Consider the following 21,297-nt stretch of genomic DNA (forward strand, 5'->3'; position numbering starts at 1 on the left):
CTCCCCTGAAAAGACTGAAACTCCAGGGTATTGACCTTACTGCCCCGGGAAGGCTGACAAATAGGTTCTCACGACACTTTCTGAAAATACAGGATTGCTACAGCAAGGGAGAGACAAAATTTGAGAGCCCAGGGCTCACCTCTGGAAACACCCTGGGTCTCTCCGCTTTCCAGACACCTAGGATGGAGCACCCCCATACATCACCACAGCTGACTCTCAATGGGTACATCAATGGTAAAACAGAAAACAAGAGATTAACACACATGCTGTGACATCTGATCTGTATCTTCTGGAAGCAGCAATTCCCCCAGGGCAGGCTCTCCTTTGCAAAGTGACACAATTAATTACTGTACAGTGCTGACGTTAGTAAAACAGAGCTTGAAGGCCTGGGTATCTGTGACTCATGCACAGAAAAATTCAGTTTTAGGGTGTCCAAAACAACTTGTAAATCCTGGTCAAATTCAAGGAATAAAAAGTATTTTTTAAATGTCAGGACAAACGTATTTAGGATTTTTTTTTTTTTTTTGCATTTGTAAGAGAAGCAATAAATGAAGCACCGGTTTAAAAAAGAACTTCTTAACCCATAGGTTCTGTACTCAGAGTACTCAGTATGGAGTGAAAGGGAAATGCTCCTCTGCCTGAGGAGACCTGAATCTATACCTTTCATATTTCAGGGGAGTGTTCTAACCACCAGGCTACTGCACGCTCCAGTCTTTCCTGTTGGAAGCCTTCCACATTTTCCAAAACCTCACATGTTTTTTGACAGACAGGTAGAGAGCTAGAAGGACGCTCTAACCTGGTGGTTTGATCACTGATCACAGCTTTTTAAAAATAGCCTGAAACAAAAATATTTCATCTATGGTTTAAAAAAGTCACTTAATTTAAAAAAAAAAATTGCCTTAATGCCTAGTTTTGGTCTGTTAATTGAAACATCCATAGTACTCACAGCATTATCTTTTTCTTAAAATACACTGCTGAAAATTTGGCTTGTGGTTCAAAACAGGCACAGAGAAAGGAAAGGCTGAGTAATCACAGCAGTAATTACTGCAACACCCATCTTCACCCTTCATTCTCTATTCTGTTCATAATTATCCAAGAATATTGATTGGTTTTCCAAAATTATTAACACATTTATTTTTTACTGATTCCTAATAAATATATAGGCTGTTATTCAAGATCCAAGAATTCACTAGTCTCACAATACCCTTAGGATATAAAGGAATATTGCTTTCATTTTGCTGAGGGAAATTTGAACTTGCTCTAACATGCTCTGGGCAATCCTGCTTCAGCAGGGGAGTTGGACTAGATGATCTTTATGGTCCCTTCCAACTCTAAAAATTCAGTGAAATTCAGTGAACTATAAAGACGATAAATGACTTGTTCAAGGTGAACCTCATGAGGCAGTGTTTGAACCAAGAATATAGTGCAGGTCAGATCTCTAAATATGTCTGGTCAATTCTACAGTGAGATTTGTGGGCAGAAAGATGTGAAAGGCACTCCTTTTTGCCCCTCATTAGGATGAGACGATCCCCTGAAGCAGAAAAAGGTACTTACCATACCTAATTGGCAGGAGGCATAACCGCTAATATTCTCTGAATGATAAAAAGTAGAGCAGTAATTCTTCTCATTATACAGAATAAAAATAAAGAAATCTGTAAGCACCTTGTGACTGAAGCTGGTTTGTCTATAGGTAGCACAGCTTATACCTGGAGATACACTGTAGAAGCCTGTTCGAGTGACAATGTACCACAGCCTCCGAACTTCTCTCCCCTTCACCTCACCCTACCCCCCCATTCTTTTTCTTCTGCAAAATCGAAAACTTCAGTAAGGTTTTAGAGTATCTCTGAAATCTACTACAGTTCATGAAGGGTTTTGCAAAAAAAAGAAATGTCATGTTGCAACTGGTACACACCACTCATCTCATCTGATCTTTTGTGCATTAACAAGTGAAATAATGAGTAAATGGTATCCACCACTAAAGTTATTTTGCTAAGAAAGTGAACCCGCTGATGATCAGATCTTTCCAGGCTGAGGGATGGAAACACACCACAAGAGAGCTTTCTGTTTAATGTGAGCATCACTGTTGTACAAGGGCAGCAAACTCAATATCCAGACAATGCCTCCAACTAACAGACAATGCTTCTTTTTCATGCTGGTGCACTGGAAAAGGGCAGATGGGTATTTGCTACATCCAAATTAACTTTTTCCTGCCACTGCACAGGAAAAAGTTTTCCCTATGCTACTCATTACAATTACCGTTCCAAAAGAAAGGGACATCAGCACCTGCAAGAACACAAATTGGGATATTGTACCCACCTGCTGCACTGTTCTCAGGTACGCTTGCTTCATATAGGCTATGGCTGAATGAAATCTCCTCCTCTTGTTCTTCTGTAAAGATAATGACCATAGCTGTGGCTGTTCGAGGTGAGATACCTTGATCTGAAGCCATCACTAGCAGCTGGGTACTGAAGTCCTTGGAAGCCAAGGGCTCCTGAAGAATGATGTCACCTGTCTTCGTGTTGATCTGAAATACAGTTTCCGCTATCATCAAACTAAAAACAACAGCTCCATTTGATCCCAGATCCATGTCCTCCACTCTCATAGTGGCTATGGTCTCATTCACATGGGTTTCAGCAGGCACAAAGGCCCTGATAGGATTCTGCAAAAAAATGGGATCATTGTCATTGACATCATCAATGTGCACCACGACACTGACAGTGGTGCTTCTTGGCAAATGGGTGCTACAGTCACTCGCCACAGCCCTAAATGTATATTGGGATTTGGTCTCCCGGTCCAGTGCCTTTGTAGTAACTATAGATCCCGTTACACTGTCAATAGCAAATGCTCCGAAGGTGTCATCAATGAGGGAATATGTAACTTCACCATTCAGGCCATCATCTTTGTCAGAAGCAAAGAGGTCCAGGATGGCTGAGCCTTCCTCTAGGTCTTCTCTCACGGAGATTTGATACTGGGTCTTTGCAAACAACGGGTTGTGGTCATTTTCATCCAAGACTGTTAGATGGAGCTGTGCAGTGGAGCTTCTCGAGGGACTGCCTAGGTCACGGCACTCAATTACAAGAGTGAAATTGCTGACATCTTCTCTGTCTAAGCTACGAGTGACCAGCAATTTTCCTGAAGTGTTATTCAGTGTGAAGTATTCATCAACATTTCCACCTTTCAAACACATAAAAAAATAAAATTATCACAAACAATTGCTTTTGAAAAAGGAATCCCTTGTGAATACCACTATGTTAATTGCAATAACATGATCCAATTGCACATACAGCTGCTGTGCTCATGTGCCTTTCACATATTCTATTCCTCTTAAACGAATTAAAACCTGCATTTCATTTAAATCAATGGGTGGCAATGACAGTAAATACAGAATGTCATATCAATTTACGGAGTGGCTATTTTGCCAGACGCTTGTCTTTTTGTTCCCAAAGCAGCACACCTTATAAGATCTCCTGCAACTATGCTGTCACATAAAGTGACCTCTTCCCAACCTTAGTTACAAATTCCAGAAACCTATAAAGTATTGCTGACAATTGTAATTACTTGCTTCTTGTTCTCTTCTACAAGCCTGTCTCTTGAAAGTGAATAGTTTTGCAAGGTCTTGAATTGGGAGGCATGGGAAGGGGAAGGTAAATATGAAAAAGTGGACAGAAAAGTCAGCATTTTTAGTAACAAGTGAATGGCGTACATACTTTGTAACATGTAGAAAGACCAAAAGTAATTAAATTAAAGATAATAAAAGGTTGTGAAATTAAAACCAAGAAAACATAAAGGAATTCATAACTATTTCTTCAAAGAAAAATGTTGGCTGTTACCACAGTAGCTATCTGCCTACGTTTGAGCTATTACTGAGAGCCCCAAACCAAAGGAAGCACAGCAAACTTGTATTTGTGCAAAGATATTACAGGAGGCTTTGAACAGCTGCGGAGCTTACATTGGCATAGCAGACATAGGGAGAGTTTGGCAATATGAAAACCAAGTATGACATTACTAATTGCTGGGTGAAAGAAGCTCTCATGAAATTGAATTAAATAAATAAAATTAAATAAATAAAATTAGATTAATTCTTGTACTTATTTGCAAAGCTATATTTACATTCAGAACTTCCACAACTATAACAAAAAGGACAAAATTATGGCTTCATGATTAATGCCTCCTTCCAGCACTTGGTAGTTTTTTGTTTTTCTTTTCTGTACTATTTCAAATCCAAAAAGCAGACTGAAAGTATGCCTGGAAAGTGCTTATTAATGCTGACAAAGGGGTGAAAGATCTTTTTTTTTTCCCACATGAAAGAAGCATGTGGACAAGATGGGAGCTAGGGAGGCCTGGTAAATTCAAGATTCGTTTAAAACGTGGATAATCCTGTTTATATACTTCCTGATTTATACTAACGAAAATGATGGAGTGTAACTTACCAATTATTTTATATCTTAGAGCTCCGTTATTGCCAGCATCCATATCTACAGCCCGGGTAATGTAAACGACAGAAGGCTGTTGGTTCTCTGGGATATGGATCTCAGAGTTGGGAAGAAGAAATGTGGGAGAGTGATCATTTTCGTCCAGCACTGTGCAGATAACTGTCACTGTGCTCGACAGCGACGGGGTTCCACTGTCTCGAACCAAAACTAAGATTAATAAAAAGAAAGCAAATTTTATCCAATTATTGTGGGTGCAACAATAGATGTTCCTTAATAGCAGAATAGGAGAGTTATTTGTGCTATGCAAAAAGCATATGCTCTTCTGTACCTGAAAATCTTACCCCTTCCATCTTATTCAGACAGCATGAAAAAAAAGTAACACTGATAGTAACACCACACCCATTCTCATTTCACATTTTGCAGGCACTCATAGATATTTCACACTGTTACCTTTAATACTGAAAACCTCCTGGGTTTCCCTGTCCAGTGATGCAGTTGTTACGAGTTCTCCACTGTCCAGGTTCATCTTGAATTTCTCATAACCAGTTCCTGGTAAGATTTCATACCGAAGCAAGGAATTCAGTCCTTGAAAAGAGATCAGAAACCTTAGTAAAACAAAGCCACTCTCCTCACATTCAGGTCCACAGATTTGTCCCTTCTTCCCTCTGGGAAATGGGTTATGGATGAAATTATTATTTTTAATGCAGTGAGTAACTGCTTCTTAATTAGCATAAAAAATCCAAATCTAAAATTTGGATCTTCAAAATCCTTGTCCAGATGCTGCTTTGTGCCCAAGTTTTCCAGCCACTCAAAGTGAACCCAGCAACTTTTCTAGGTACTCAGGGCATGTCTCCAAACACGCTGACATATCAACGTGGTACAAGACAGCATTAACTTAGACCGTGGAAACCGTGTGTTTGTCTTTTGATCTCCCTGCGGTAGTTAATTTCTCAACAGGATGTCAGGCAGAGTACCGAGCTGCTCTTGTTCTCCACTTAACCTCACTAGAACCAATGCAAGTGTCTCTATACAGTACCACACTGAACAGTATAAACATTCAGCGAAAATACCCACTTCTTGGCATGCCCACAAATTCTAAATATTCATAATAGTGAGCAAGCAGGTGCCTAAGTCCCATCAGGGCTCACAGGGCAGCCATTTACTAGTTGTCTTCAACAGAAAAGCCAATTTGGTGGACATTCCCACAGCACATCTCAGGTCTTTTAGACTACTCCCTCTTGTAGCCAGTCTCTGAAATGCTACTGCTTGGCTTTATAAAGTTGTGCAGGATTTCCAGAAGGGAAGGTTAAAGAGTTTCTTTCCATCCAAATTTTTCTGAATGCCAATTCCATTCAGTTCCTAATCAGACCTACCATTTGTAAATAGTATAGGGATATTAACCTTCCTGTCTTTCTCTAGAAAATAGGCTAAAATTGTACAGGCTTTTAAAAACCTTTCTTTCAAAGTTGCCCGCCTGAATCAAACAAGAAATGTGACTCCAAAATCTTGCCTATTATGGTTATAAAATAATTTCTTTCATATTTCTTCTAGTTTCAACACCCTCCTGAGGAAAGTATAATGTTATCTCCATCACACATATTACTAACTGTAATGAGTTTAATTTTACATTATACTTGAAGTGTTTGTATTATTGTGCTTTTTTTTTTTTCTTTTTTGTAAGTTTTTCTAAGTTTCATTCAATCATTCTGTGTTTTTCCAACCAATAACTGGTCTTTTAGTGGGGTAGGGACAGTTGGCACACCTGGAAAACTACAGCACTCCTCGTCATACGAAAACTGTTATTCAGAGTCAAACACTGCCTGCCTGTTCTCATCTGCTGCAGTTGAAAACAGGACAATCTGCACTGGACTTTACAGAGAAACACCAGTGTGAGAGAAGAAACAGAGCCTACAGTTTTTAACATCCATGACTTCCTTTGTTTGCCTTTGAATAGCTTTGCTAAGTAGTTGACAACACTACTGAAATTTAATTAAGAGAATTATTACTGTAAATGCATTTACTCCTGAAGTTGAGGGACATATTCACACAATACACAGCAGTAGGAAAAATGAGTTACAGAAATCCTTTCAGCTTTCCAGAAGAAAGGAGAAAAATCACAGCAGTAAGGACAATCAAGGAGAATACCTTGAAAGTTTAAGGTTACCAACACACACTATCTGATCCACCCATATTAGATACCATCCAATTACGTTTAAAAAGATATTCATAGCTCTGCCTGCGTTTATCTATCTTTAATCAACAATGCTACAGATGGAAAAAAAGACACATGACACTGCAGGGCTGATATTAACTATTAACCTTTGGTCTCCTGCAACTGAACTGCTTCAATCCAGTGCCTTCACTGCCAGATTTCACAACGGACTTTTTTTACAGATTACTGTAAAAACTGGAAAAGCATACAGGTGCCATGCAAGCTGACTACTCACACACTGTTGAAATGAAACCTTTTAATTCTTAGAGGGCACAGATATGAGACACTTTCATTACACTTATTTACCAAGCACTTACTGCTTGTTTTCTCATATTTATCTGCTAGGAGCATTCACCTGGCAGTAGGAGAAAGCTGCACAGCCTGTCCAAGAGAAGAGTGTGACGACTCTAGACAGTCACATACCATGGCACAGCAGGTGACACGTTTGCACTTGTTCCAACCTGTTGGTTAATTATTCAGTAGTGCTAGTCACATTTTGGGGGCTGAAATTACAAACTGAAATAAGAGACAAACTATTGTCCCACACATTACGAGCTGGAGGAGGAGCTAAGCCCCTTCCTTGCCACCGGTCCCCTTTCCCTGCAGGCCAAATGGCAGGTTGGATGTGTGGTGCCTGAGCTGCAGCCAGGGAAGAGCTCCAGCCCCTTTTCCTGTTCCCCCACCACAGCACAGGCAGCCCCTGTGCTCCCAGAGCTTCTTGGAAGCAGCAGCCATGGCATTACACTGTGGATATGCCTAGTGCCAACACCAGTGAAGAGCAATGGGAACAAATGTCTCCCCTACCCCAAAATCTAAGCTCAAGTCTCATCTTTGTAATACTAGTATTGCTAAAACCATGATAATCCATGAATATGAGCAAGACAAAATGTCCGGTGAATGGCAGTGAGCCCTGTCTTGTAACTAAGCCAGTCAGTCCCTATAAACCTTCTGAGATTTTTCTTCTAAGGCTGCAGGCATAACTACCAAACCACAGAGGTGCACATCAGCTTAATAGCAGACCTTGACAAATGTTAGGTTCGTTCAGAGCTTCTGCAAAGACGTATATCAAGACAAACCCCCGACCTATCTTAAATACGCTGTATCTTTCCCATGTGTTGTATGCTTTCCCACATCCATATGATAAGACATCCACATTGAGATCAACATGAAAGAAAATCATTACAAGCAAAAATTTTAGTCGTGATTCACAAAAGAAAAAAAAAAAAGATGACATTTCAAGCTGGAACTAAGTTTAAAGCTTGGATCTTGGGTCAAACACAAAGAAGGTGATGGCTGTTTGCTCTCCCTCTTCCCTTACAGGGAATGAAGTAAAAAGACAAATAAAACAAAAGGCTGATGATGGCTGATACTGTCAGTAAAAAGGATTCCTCCCCGTGGTCAGTCAGGGAACACATGAACTGGAAAAAAAAAAAAAAAAAAAAGCTGAGATGGGAAGAAAGTCCTCCACTGACACTATGCAAATATTACTGGGATAGGAATTGCAATGTAAAGAGCAAATAAAAATTAAAAAAAAAAAGTGATGTAAAAAATAAAGTACAGCATGAAAGGAGTCGTCTTATTCAAAAATTCTGCTCCAAAAATGTAAGAAGAGTAGCATTATGTTTATATGACTCCTGTATAAATCCTATATTCTTACATTATGAGCATCATTTCAGTATTTGTTTCAGACAGTGCTGTTACACAGACATGACATGAGGCCAAATCAGGCAAATGTGAGAAAAAGACGCAACAGAAGGACTGGAAAATGTACTTTTAAAAAAAAAAAAAAAAAGAAAAAAAAGCAGGAAGGAACCATCAACCACAACAGTGTTCCTGCCCAAAGCGTCTGCACAGGCAGGACTACACTGTGCCACCCAGTACACTTGGAATGTCTTTCCTCTCCACCCTGCCAAGCCACCCCTGCTCCCTCCTTCTAATGGCTCCCAAAATTTCCCTTCTGTTGTATTTCCCACAATACATGCAATAAATAAATATAAGGGATGGAGAAAGGAGGGAGAGGAATTCAAGCAAACTCCCACTTCTTTTCTCTATTATCTTGCAATTTTTTACTTCAAATGCTGCTTTTTTGTTTTGTTTTGTTTTTTTAATAGTGTGGTTCACGAAAGAAAGAAAATACTTGGAAGAACGAGGTACAGCGGTAGACTGTAATGCTGCTCAGTTGTCATGAAGATTTTCATAAACAGGGCTACCCACCCAGTCCTAAGTTCTAAATACTTTACATGCTTGTGGGGAAATGTCTCTCCTATACAGCACTTCTATTGAGCTCACGTCAGCCTTTTGTAATCAATATGTGCTCTACATTAAAACAACAAATCTTACTGAACACAGAAAATTATTTTGCTAAAAAGATCTATTGTTTCATCTATTTTTTGGATAGCACCACTTTAAACAATTCTAAAGATGTGCAGAAAGTGCACCCAAAGTAAAAAGAAAGTCACAAGGTCGAGACAAACTTTGGGCCAATTGCAGTAGTACTGTAATATTTAAATCTCTTTCCAGATTTTATTTTTACCACAGACTCTGTGTAACTGCTTCATGTTACACCACTGCGCGTGGTCTCTCCAGCACACAGACTACCTGCAACATCGTATGCATTTCAATAGAGCAGGTAGTTGAAGAACTGGAGGGAATTTTTTGTTGCTTAGCAAAGACTCTCCCACGTTTAGTCCTTACCTTTGATTCTAAGAGCATATGAACCACCCCTTCTTACTCGTCCATTCCATGTATGTTTGAAAAGCAAATGCATTAACATTCTCATGTATGTAAAAAACTATTTGTAATCCAGAGCAGATTCCACGATCCCTTCACAGCTCAACTAGCTGGAAAATCTTGGATGACAGTGCCCCTCTCTGGTCAGAAAAGATTAGTGCATATTTGCTGGTCCTGTTGTCTAGTGAACAGTTTTAAAACTATTCAAAACGCTCTGATTAAGAGCAAAAAAAAAGTTCAAATATTAACTTTGACTGAGTTGAACATTGTTTGCTGATTTAGAACCAGAGCGGGCTGTCTATCTTCCCGTGAAAGCTACAGTACATTGAGCCGCTCCGCATCATGCAAGCACACATTTTACATTTAATACATCAGTCAGAGACGAAGCTACCCCAGCGTGCAAGTCAGAATACCCCCAGGCCTTGAATAAAGGTTGAGGGTCTGAACAAAAAGCCATGTTTTGAAACTCAGAACTCATACATGACCTTGGGAAAAGCACAACAGCTGTACACGCAAGCATAGCAGGCAGCAAGATTTGATCAATCTACTATGGTCCAGAACAAAAGGACAGAAATTACCTGCATCTCTATCGACAGCTTCCACCTTTACGACAAATTCCCCTGGATCTTGGTTTTCACGAACTGCAGTCTCATAGAGTTGCTTCAGAAATATCGGTGTCTCGTCATTCACGTCAAGAACAACGATGGTTAGAATCTGCGTGGTGGAGAGAGCTGGGTTGCCATCATCAAGAGCTATGACTGTCAAACTGTAGCGGTCCTGAATCTCACGGTCCAGAAGCTGGGCTGCAGTTAAGAGTCCTATTTTAAAGACAGAAGGTATTAAAAATGTATTCTGGTCCAGGTTAGGACCCCAGCTGTTCTAGCACTCACAAGCTTCAATGTAGCATCACTGTGCACACTGTGCCCCTGCTGAAGGCTTCCAGACTTTGGAGTCTGGAATTCCCTGCGATTCCCTTTAGAGTGTTAATTGGCCCAGAAATACTCATTTTGACATCAAGGGAAACTGGGATTCATGGAATATTCAAGTGAAATTCAAAGATTCCTTTTTATTTAACTTTGGGTTTAACTTTTTAACTTTAACTTAAATATTTGTCTTCTTTTACACCTAAGTTATGCAATTAGGAGCTTTACAAATCAGTGTCAGCTGTATCACATAGTGGATTAAAAACCAGAATAAGAACCAGAAAATACTGCAACTATTAGGGTGAGATTTGGATTTGTGTGCAGATGGTATAAGAGTTACAGAACTCATTGAGGAGCCAGAGAATTTCAGGGGGCTGAAGAATGAAATTCATCAGCACTTTGAGCTTCCACTGAACATGTTCCACCCACAGTGTAATGCACATTCCATGATCTTGACTTTGCCTTTCCTTGTGTGTACATATAGCAACATATGTGTGTGCACTGGGTTCAAGTACACACCATGCAAAAACCAGAATGAAGTATTTCACTGCACACGCTTTCTTCCCGCACTCCTTAATGTGCTATTGGAAGGGGCTCCAGTACATCTACACAACACAGTAATAGTGTCATGCAGAAATTTTTGAGCTGAGTCTCACTGAGCTTGCCTACTGCATGTAGTACTGCCATGCTTGTGTGGTGCTCTGCCCAAGGTAATCACCCCTGAGGACAATAAGTAACTGGGTAGAGTACCATAGTAATGGGGTATTTCAGTGTTGCATTGTGTGCACTCCTGAATACTACTGTGAGAAGCACAGTACAAGAAACTCCAGAGAACAGAAGTTACAGTACCTGTGATTTTATCCAATACAAATGCTTTGTTTTCATTGCCTGAAAGAATGTGATATGTAACTTCTCCATTTCTTCCCTCATCAGGATCCTCTGCAATTATGCGGTGCACAAGGAAGCCGACCTCCACATCCTCCATGACATAGCAAAGAGGTGAAGACGTAAAACTGGGACTGTTGTCATTGATATCTAGAATAACAATTTTCACAGCCAGGGAATCAAGCCTGCGATCAGTCAGATTTATTGCCTGGTCTGCCGCAGACACTGTAAGGATCACAGAGTGAATAATCTCCCTGTCTAATGGAAAAGCTGTGGTCAAGGTGCCATATGAAGGGTGAATAAGAAATGGATTTTCACCCATGTTACTCATTTCTAGGGAATATTGTATTTTGCTGTTCAGAAAACTGCCATCTCCATCTTTTGCATTGAACGTGTAAACCAGAGTGCCAACAGGTGCATTTTCCTCTATGCCAATCACTACAAAGTCATCTTGAAAATATGGAGAATGATCATTCTGATCTTCCACATCGATACTTAGAAAGACAGTGTTATTCTGTGTAGGATTATTATTATAATCCTTTATAATAACTTGCAAAAGGAAGTGAGAAGCTGTTTCATAGTCAAGTTCCTTGGAAAGAAAAAGGTCTCCTGTCAAGCTATCTATTTCAAAATAAGCATCATCATCTTCTTTAGCGATACTGAAATGCAGTTTCCTGTTAGTTGTTAGATGATTATCAGGCCACTTCAGAGAATTCAACACTTGCGCAGGTTTACAATTTTCAGGTACTACAAAGTGCTTGAAATCTTGAGAGAAGACAGATCCTCCACTGGGAAGTGGGATTACCTGCAACAAAAGCACAAAGACTGCAATATTTTCCCATTGTTATTATGAGTAGTGTAATGAAAATTGTTTCCCTTAACTGAAAGTGTAATCATTTATTATTTGTGACTATATTTACTCTAAGTATGCCTCAAAGCCACAAAACAAAGTCAACATGCTCTGTAAGAGTTCAAACGCTCCTTGGCCAGTCATTCCATAACTCTATCTTTCATTCCCACGTTAAAAAAAAGGGACAAGACTGTCCCTCACCCTCTGAATCACAGGGGTCCAGAGACAGACAACTGGAACACTGCTATCTCTGCTCCTACTCTGAAGCACTTCAACTGTCTTTCTACACAGGACAGCATCACAGGGACAGATGTGACAAAGAAAGCACTGTACATTATGCTGTTTGTCAAACACAACCAGCCACATTTTTTTGAGGGTTGTTTATGTCCTTACGGGGTTTCATTCATCAGGGATTGCTGCGGAGTTCCAAGTTAATGTTTTAAAATGAATCTCTTTAACTGTGGGAACTGCATTTGCCTTGTCTTGACTGAAGCTTTTTTTTCCCAAGCTATCTAAAATTAACCTTCTTTTGGGTGACATGAAAATAGCAGTCTCAGTGACATTCAGCCTCTGATAAAGGAGCGCACAGGCAGCCTGGACAAAGCAGCCCCACTGTGGCTCGATGAACAGCAGGTGGCTGGCTGTGGAAAGAGCACACGCTGGATTTCACACTCCCATGCAGAGCAGCCCTGTATAAACCAGCACAAAGGAATAAGCTATCCTTATGCTGGGTTACAGAGACAGAATTTAGAAAAGAGAGTAACATAGTAGAGAAAAGAATTATCTACTCTCTCCCCCACTTTCAGTCTTTCCTGATATTTGCTTTTAATTCTGCCTACCCGGGTTTTTCCCTTCTCTTTTCCAGTGTTCATAATGACCTCCTATTAAAGCACCAACATCTATTTGCAAGACAGCCCAGAATGCTCTTGTGTATTCTTAACAAATGAAAATGAGCCTGCCCTCTCATTTCCTCCCTCAACAGCAAAACGGCTAAAGAAAATTACCATGAAACAAAGTGCTTATAATTTTGAACTTCTTCCTTTCCCTAGCATCTCTCAAAATTGTTTTTTCAAAGAAACTATGAATCTAACATAACTGTTCTATCCATACAAAATATATAAGTACCTGGATGTAAACAGCAGTATGTCCTTGAAGTGAAGGCATCCCCTGGTCCCTGGCTGTGACCATCATTCTGTAGTCTGATCTCTCAGCATGTGACAGAGACCGGGTTGTTCTTAACTCCCCGCTGACAGCATCAATCTGGAAGTATCCTACATCCTCTTCTATGGGGAAAAAAATGGGTATGAGTTATTGCAGATCTCTTCAGCTCGCCTCCATAATACTGAACATTGTAATTAACGGTGAGAAACAGCAGAACCCAGAGGAAAGTGAACCTGCTGCACTCATTTGGATCTCTCTGGCTCATTTGGTTCACTTCTTCCTTCATCAAGTATGTAGTTATTATAAACCACTTACTCTGGATTTAGAAAGCTACAGAGGGAAATTCTATGGAGTACAAAAGTAACTGCTCAATTTTGTACTAACATTACTCACACCAGTGGCGTGTGCATCAGGAGAACAGCAAGCACCCCAGGATTGGCACTACTACTTCCAACGTAAGTTGGCAGGCAAGGCCAGAGAAAGAAGTTTTAGTCTCTGAACTGGCATGAAGGGTCAAGTAATTGATGCTGGATACACAGCTGGCTCACGTCCCTTGCAGAATATGGGTCAGCAAAGAGCCCTATCTACCCCTCAGACACCGCAGCTGCAGTGATGCTGCCTGCCTTGCCTGTGCTCTGAACCAGAAGCTAACTGGGGCTAGCTAAAATCTTACAGTATATTGTTGCAGAACGACATGTGAGTATTGGAAATTATGCGTACAACCTTCATCAATGACTGGCCACATGCTAATAACAAGCAACTTCTAATTAAAATTACTACTTGCAGCTACATCATATTACATTTATTCTAGAATTCCAACGAAAAATTCTATGACAGAAAAGTAAATAGCTCTTTGTGACTTAGAATCATAAGAAGAGTTGGAAAAGACCCTTAAGATCAGCAAGTCCAACTGTAAACCTAGAACTGCCAAGTCCACCACTAAGCCATGTTCCTAAATGTCACATCTACGCCTCTTTTAAATACCTCCGGGGATGATGATGCAACCACTTTCCTGGGCAGCCTGTTTCAGTGCTTGACGACCCTCTCAGTGAAGAATTTTTTCCTAATTTGCAATCTAAACCTCCCCTGGTGCAACCTGAGTCCGTTTCCTCTCATCCTGTCACTTGTTACCTGGGAAAAGAGACCGACACCCACCTCCCCCGTTTTCAAGGAATGCAATACAAATTACTCTCCAATTTTTAGTAAAATGGGAAAGTATCTATTACTTGGTATACCTTACCAGAAACTGAGAAAATCTAATTTGCCATAACTACTTCTCTCTTAAAACACTATGCAAACAACTTCTTGCTACGTGAATTTTTTATAAGGTGTGCTAGTGGGTTAAACAAAGTCATGCATCATAACAGCTGCTATTCTAATAAGGAACTCTGGTAAAAATAAATTTAGTGCAGTAGTACACAAAACACCCATAAAGAGCTATATTTCTACAGGCATCTGAGTGACCATGAAGCTGTTTATGTTCTCCAAATCTGCACATGCAAATTAGTTAGCTGCACATATAGATGTTCATTTTTGTATCCAATCACCTCACCTGCAACTGTAAAATATTTGCACTTGTAGAATTTGAAAAAACACTGAGCAGGATAGTTAGAAAACAAGGTTTTCACAAACAACAAATAGGAGTTTTTTCCAATATTTTTCTGCTATTTTTGACTGACTAGGTTTCTAATGCTCCATGAGTCCCTTCTGGGTTGACTCTTACAGTCTGGAACGTAATGAGGAAATTGCCAACAAAAGGAAACAATATGTAGAGACAATTATATTGAATGAGACAGTCTTGCATTCTGCATTTTTCATGATAGTTTCAAAATATTAATGCTGTTATATTACTGTTTTAATAAATAGCTGTTGGTTACTTTCCTGGTTTAGGTCCCAACAGTATGTCTACATTCACAGATATGCTATTTTGTTCCATGTAATGTTTCATGACACAAAATCCCAGCTAAGCAAAAGGCAGAGGAGATATGAAAAACAGAACACATAATGTGAATTGCATGCATATATATTTAATGTTTTGCTAAAACTGACATTTAAAATAACTGCTAGGTAGAACTAACAAAAAAACCCCCCAAAAACAGTAAACAGAAGTGCACAAAACTATTCCCTTCATTTTTCTATCAAAATGGAGATACAGTTACCAAACTGAACCAAAAATAAAAATTAGTTTAAAAAAAAATAATCAGAGAACAAAAACATTGTAAGTACATAATTACAATCTGAGCATGAGGCTATGAGGATTCGCCCTCGCTCCAGCAGTGATGAGGATATTCAGTACCTCTTAGCAGAAAGACCAATACTTCTTTTTCTGTTTCAAGAGGTCGAACATAGATAGCTAAGCTCAACTGACATAGGTGTCAGTCCACAGAGCTTCTGAAGGGTTGAAGCTTATTTGGTAAGAGAAAGAAATGGTCAAAATCTACATTTTTGAATAAAAGAGAGCTGGTCAGAAAAGAAATTACCAATAGCATTATTTACTAGAGACTACAATTCCACTAAAATCCAAATATTGCATCAAGCAGTCAATTTTGAGCATATTTTGGTGGCAATAAAAGTAACAGAAAAGTCTGATAATGTTGGAAAGAGATATTGTATAAAACCAAAACCCCTTGGGGCTTCCATTTTGAAAGTGTTTCTTATTTTCATCTTTCTTATCTGGCACTGCACTATAAAGACAGTAAAAACTGAAACATCTTATTTCTATTTTTCTGGTATTTTTATCAGTCTATTATTAATTTATTCATGGACAATTTCAAAGAGTAGCCATTTAATTCCAGATCAGAAAAAACTTCAAGGAAAAAAAAGCCTTATGAAATGGATCTCCCTTCATCTACAGACACACTAATCAAACTTTTATACTACATTTTGTAGCTAAAGCAATTTCTTCATTTTCTGAATTTCAAAAGCCTAGCTACAGACAGATCTTGCTTTTCATCTGATTTAATAGATGACATGTACTAAGAGAAGAGATAGACCACTTTTGAATACTTTTGGTCAAGATTATTGAGGGCAAGTGCATGTGAGTGACAGCCTGTTCGCTTTCTAAATACACTCCAAATCCTCCTCCTCGTTATTTCAGAAGTTCAAAATGAGGAATAAGGGAAAAGGTGGTTTTAAGTTTTACACTCAAAGAACATGTCGGTCTTTGCACAAAAAGCTCCCTGCCCTTCCAGAAACATTTGCTCAACTTTCATCTCTGCAGGTCACCTGAATTAGGCAACTGCTGCTTATATCACACACCCTAAAGATGTCCCTTTTTGTATGAAGAGAAAAGCAAGAAATTACAGGAGATATGGATAAGAAAGAAGGAAATTGAGAAGAGCAAGTGAAGCATGGAATGGAAAAAAATTAAATCTCTCGATAACTAGATTTTAATGACCCCAGTCTCTTCTTATGCTTGCAACTCTATCAATAAACGGATACACTTTTTCATCTAAATTTTCCACCTCTGAATTGTCCAACCTGTTGGCCAGGCTTCCATTTACATGAGGTTCTCCAAAGCCCAGGCACTTTCTCAACTCTGTGCTCTCAAACACAACCACAGAAACTGCAGTCATGGACTGCAGGGAAAAAAAAAAAGAGGAAGGCAATGCCATGGCTACCAAATAGCTTGAACACAACGGGGGTGCTGCAGAAATGCAGCCCTCTACAAGTTAGGAATGCCCCTGAAAATGACCCTGGAGAACAAGTGCTTGTCCACAGGCATACATACAACACTTGCCAATTCGTGTGTGTTAGCAATGTAAACTAGGCTTCTCCTAGCAGTCTGGTGCTCAAGTGCTAATGCATCCGCAGAACTGGTCCAAATATAACTGTAAAAGCTTCTACTTTGCCAGTGCTGGTCTTAACACACAAAACAATAGTTTATGATGCGCTATAAATACAGACTAATTATTGTTATAAATGCTATAAGCTACTGATAGTCATAAAGAAGGCCAGGCAAATCACTTTGCAATTGCCAGCATCACTAAGGAATGGTACACATAGCTGGGATTCACCTCCCTCTGAATTAGGTTACTCTTTGAATGACAACACAAAAGTGGGGGTATGGCCATATGATCATGCATTCCATACACATGGATGTTTAAGGACAATTTATTTTAATTTTCTGGGAAGAGGGAGGGGCATTTTGAAGGAAACACTTCTCTGAAGCTGAAATTCATCTCTTGGGTAAACCTCAGTTTTTTTAAAGATTTTTCCTTACATAATTTGTTGGCATGTGTCATTAGCCCTCCTGCATAGCTTAATCTATTGTTGCTATCTTGGCATTTCTTTGAGGTCTCAAGAACATTAAAAGTTACTCAGTGACTCTTACAAGCTTAACAGCTGACACTGATGCTCATAGCTCTTAATCTTGTGGCAGTCCCTCAACTGCTGAAAAGAGCAGTGGTCTGCATGCAGTCGTCCAATTAACCTGATGTTTTTGTGTTTAACAAATATGGCTGTATCAGATCATATTTCTTCTTCATATTTTAGTACTGAACAATGTCCCAGAACTAGAAAATACTATTTTAAATATAAACCAGGAAAGAACTGCACCATGAAACTGAAGACCAGATGTTAAAGGCTATGAGCCAACTAACAACAACAACAAAAATTAGTATCAGAGAAGCTCAGCTGTTTCTGGATTTGTTTATCGGAAAAATATCTAGTTCCAAGGCTGGGAGGGCTCTTTTAGTGGGTTGTTTTGCTGCTGTTTTTATCCTTTTGTTCTTTCTAGAGACAGCATTTACAAGACCAGTTATATTTTGCGTTGCTAGTAATTTTTATAATTTGAACTCTTACTTACTCCCCTCTGGGGCTCTACAGTGAAGCCAGTAAGAAAATCCAATGTGCTGTTTGAAGGAAGGGGATATAGTTAGATATACAGACAGGCAGAGACCCCTGAAGAACACTTCCCATGTTGCCTGGCCATCACCCTTCAAACAAAGGGTTGGGTATTACTTTTTCTTACAGGGAATCATTTTGTGCAAAATATTATCGTTCACAATGCAGAAGTCCATGATTCTCTCCAATTCCCACTGGAAGAGGCAGTCACTTGTATCCAAATTAAGGGAATAATATTATGGCCATAAACTGACCCTACAGTCTTTTATTATCTACATACATTTCAGCTGCAAAATTTCCAAGAGCTGTTGAATGTCTCATTTTTTTAAGCATCTCTTGGTGGAAGAGAGCAAAGTTAGTTCCCTGGCCCTTCTGGATTTGGATCTCAAAGTCCTTCCATTACTCCATAGAAGTCAAAAGGGTACATAAAGACACAGTATAACATAATCCATAGGAATTTTTTGGTAATTTCAGTCTGGGCAAGAGGAAGCTACAGATTCCCTTGCTCTTAAAGAGAGTGAGGAGTAATGTAGCTTTGCAGTATTTTGTTCTTTACTCTGCAATGACAAATAATTGCAATTAATTTAAACCAACCAAGCCCACATTTGAGCTCTGCCTACGCAGAAAAGAACACCTGAGGAAATGCACTGAGTGGATGGAAATACTGGAAGTGTTTTCTTGCTCTGATGAAACAGTATGGTCTATATGCAAATTATCATAGACTATAAATAACAAGCTTAAAAGGTATTGATTACATTAAACTGATAGAATACCGCAGGCATCAAAATAAAGAAAAATAGGTCTGTTCTTGGCTCCTCTTGCTGTTTTGAACCAATAGTGAAGCAAAGCAGGAGGAACAGACATGTTTTCCTCACTAATTACAGACAGAGTTCCCTCTTGTTTGAAAGCACAGCAAGTGATATGCGGCAAAAACAGAGATAACATCTATGTCTCTTACCAGTATTAGTACCCTAGTCCCACGCGTGTTCCAATTTAGGACTGCTCTGTTATTGATTTCACTGCAAACAAAACTGGATTCTATAGTTTACAGGAGAAGTGAACTACTACATGTAGGAATTATTGGGAAAACTAAAGAGGAGAAGTGTTTTTAAGTGGCCACGCTATGCCAGGATAACACAGTGCTAAACAAAGGGTGAAACACAAACTAAAAACCATAAGCCTCATTGCTTGCCCAGATTATCTGCTGATCCTTCTGATCCCTGTCTCAGACTGTCATGAACCATTCTTTTAGCAGGAAAATTTTCAATTGGTCATGGGAAAAGGGAGATCATCTTTCCTTTAAGATGTTAAACAACTGACTGAAACAGTAAACTGTACAGTACAAGATCACAGTCCTAATATTTTCTGAGTGCTGTTCCAATGCTCTCTGACTGGCCACACAAGCAAGGAAACCCCTGGGAAGACGGGGCAGAGGAGGACAGGAGGAAAGGTAGCTGCTTGTGCCTCCTCAGATACTCCGTAAGATGTATGACAGTCCTGATGTCTATTTACACAGGCACCTTTATTCTAACAGAGACAAAATAGACATAAAGTCCTGTATGTATACATGGCATCTCTGAAACTCTAGTTATTTCAATGTATTTTTTCTTATAAATAACACTTTTAATTCTTACCTGATTCTATTGAATACAATACAATACTGTTGTTTCCAGAATCAGAGTCTTTTGCAAAGACAGTGGTAATAAGTGTTCCTGATGGCTGTCCTTCCAAAACCTGTCATCAAGCAGTTTATAAATAATTTGCAAATATACATGGAAAACAGTGATTCTTAAAATAAATTCCTTGCCATAACACAAGAATTTATCTGTTGCTCTATTTTCCATTTCAGTAATATTTAAGGTCAGTGCAAAGAGCATTTCAGGAAATGGTTAAATAATACAGTTCTAGCAATCCTCTGTTACAGTCTCTGTATATTGCTAATTCAAAAATTTTTACTGAGGTGTCAGAGAAATTAAAAGAGATTCTACTGCATACATAGGTAAAATTATACATGTATATTCTTTACATCTAACAGTATACAAGGCAAAGAAGCATAATCATTTGATAAATTTTGAAATTCCCAAATATACCCAAGTCTCAGATAAGAACAGGTTATGTTTCTGCTTCGGGGCCATACTGTTACTGTTTCACAGCGGGGGGTTTGGGTTCCTGCCGCAGGGTGGTGCTCGGAGCCAGGCAGTGCATCCCACGAGCAGCACCCACCTTGAGGCGCAGCTCCCGCCCGGGCGCTGCCTGGGGGAAGAGGGGCTTGTTGTCGTTCAGGTCCTTCACTGCAATGTACACAGCTGCTGTGGCATTAAGCTGCGGGGACCCATGGTCAGTCACTAGCACGATCAGCTGGTGGTGAGCTTGTTTTTCACGGTCTAATGCAACCCAGTTTATAATTTCACCTGATGGACAAAGAAAATGCAGGACAAAGGGAGTTTGATATTTACTCTATGCTAGCATTCACCTTACTACATGCAATTAAACATTTAACATGAAATAATGATACATGTCTTCTGATACACCTTACTCATGACATTAAAACCTCAGCTTTCCAAGCTCCATTCCATAGAAACGTTCTGTCAATCACTGCTTGCACCTGAACTTTAGTACGACATTACATCCTCTACTGTACAGTGGATGCCCTGGAGCAAAGGTATAAAACAGTACGAACCAAGGCACTGACCTTCCAAAGAAACCCATCTGGCCTTTTCTTCACCACACTTCAGGACAGATAATATATGAGCACAGGGTTTTAACTGCTGTCAAATGGCCTTTATTATGCCCCTGGGATAGGAAATTCTCAACACAATGTCTGTATATTAATCAGGAACCCTGATGTCTCCTATACATTCTAGTTAAGGCAGTGAATAAATCTGACCCAATCTTCTCTCTATCTGCTCAACCACACTCAATATAGCTGTACATTTGTGGTTAACCAAAGTCCTTCATACAGATAACCACATATTATTTCAGATCTTCTTGGTCAACTCCTAGTACTCTACTTGCCTTTAAAATTCCATAAATGTATGCAACATAAACCTGTTTGAAATGACAATTTTATTTTGAGATTCATACAGAGAAATTCTGGGAGACCCTATTCACTCCCCATGAGGACAGGACATATGGGAAAAAGAATTTTTAACAGCAGATCTTTGCTCACTACCTATCATTTTGCTAAATCAGATTGTTTACACTGCCTGTGTTCCTTACAGAGATCCCTTCCTCTTCCTCTGGGCTCTCCATGCTGTG

At 39.5% G+C, this 21,297-nt stretch overlaps 1 protein-coding gene across 1 annotated transcript in view; it reads right to left on the reverse strand.

Moving 5' to 3' along the window:
- Nucleotides 1-21,297, reverse strand: part of DCHS2 (dachsous cadherin-related 2) — a 73,530-nt gene that overhangs the window by 21,241 nt on the left and 30,992 nt on the right. Inside the window, 8 exon segments of the mRNA XM_074147883.1 lie at nucleotides 2,317-3,174; nucleotides 4,431-4,640; nucleotides 4,884-5,018; nucleotides 9,954-10,193; nucleotides 11,148-11,988; nucleotides 13,159-13,316; nucleotides 19,674-19,773; nucleotides 20,263-20,450. Coding sequence (XP_074003984.1) covers nucleotides 2,317-3,174; nucleotides 4,431-4,640; nucleotides 4,884-5,018; nucleotides 9,954-10,193; nucleotides 11,148-11,988; nucleotides 13,159-13,316; nucleotides 19,674-19,773; nucleotides 20,263-20,450 — 2,730 coding nt within the window.

This window comes from Numenius arquata, chromosome 5 (genome assembly GCF_964106895.1).
Source record: "Numenius arquata chromosome 5, bNumArq3.hap1.1, whole genome shotgun sequence".
Lineage (NCBI taxonomy): Eukaryota > Metazoa > Chordata > Aves > Charadriiformes > Scolopacidae > Numenius > Numenius arquata.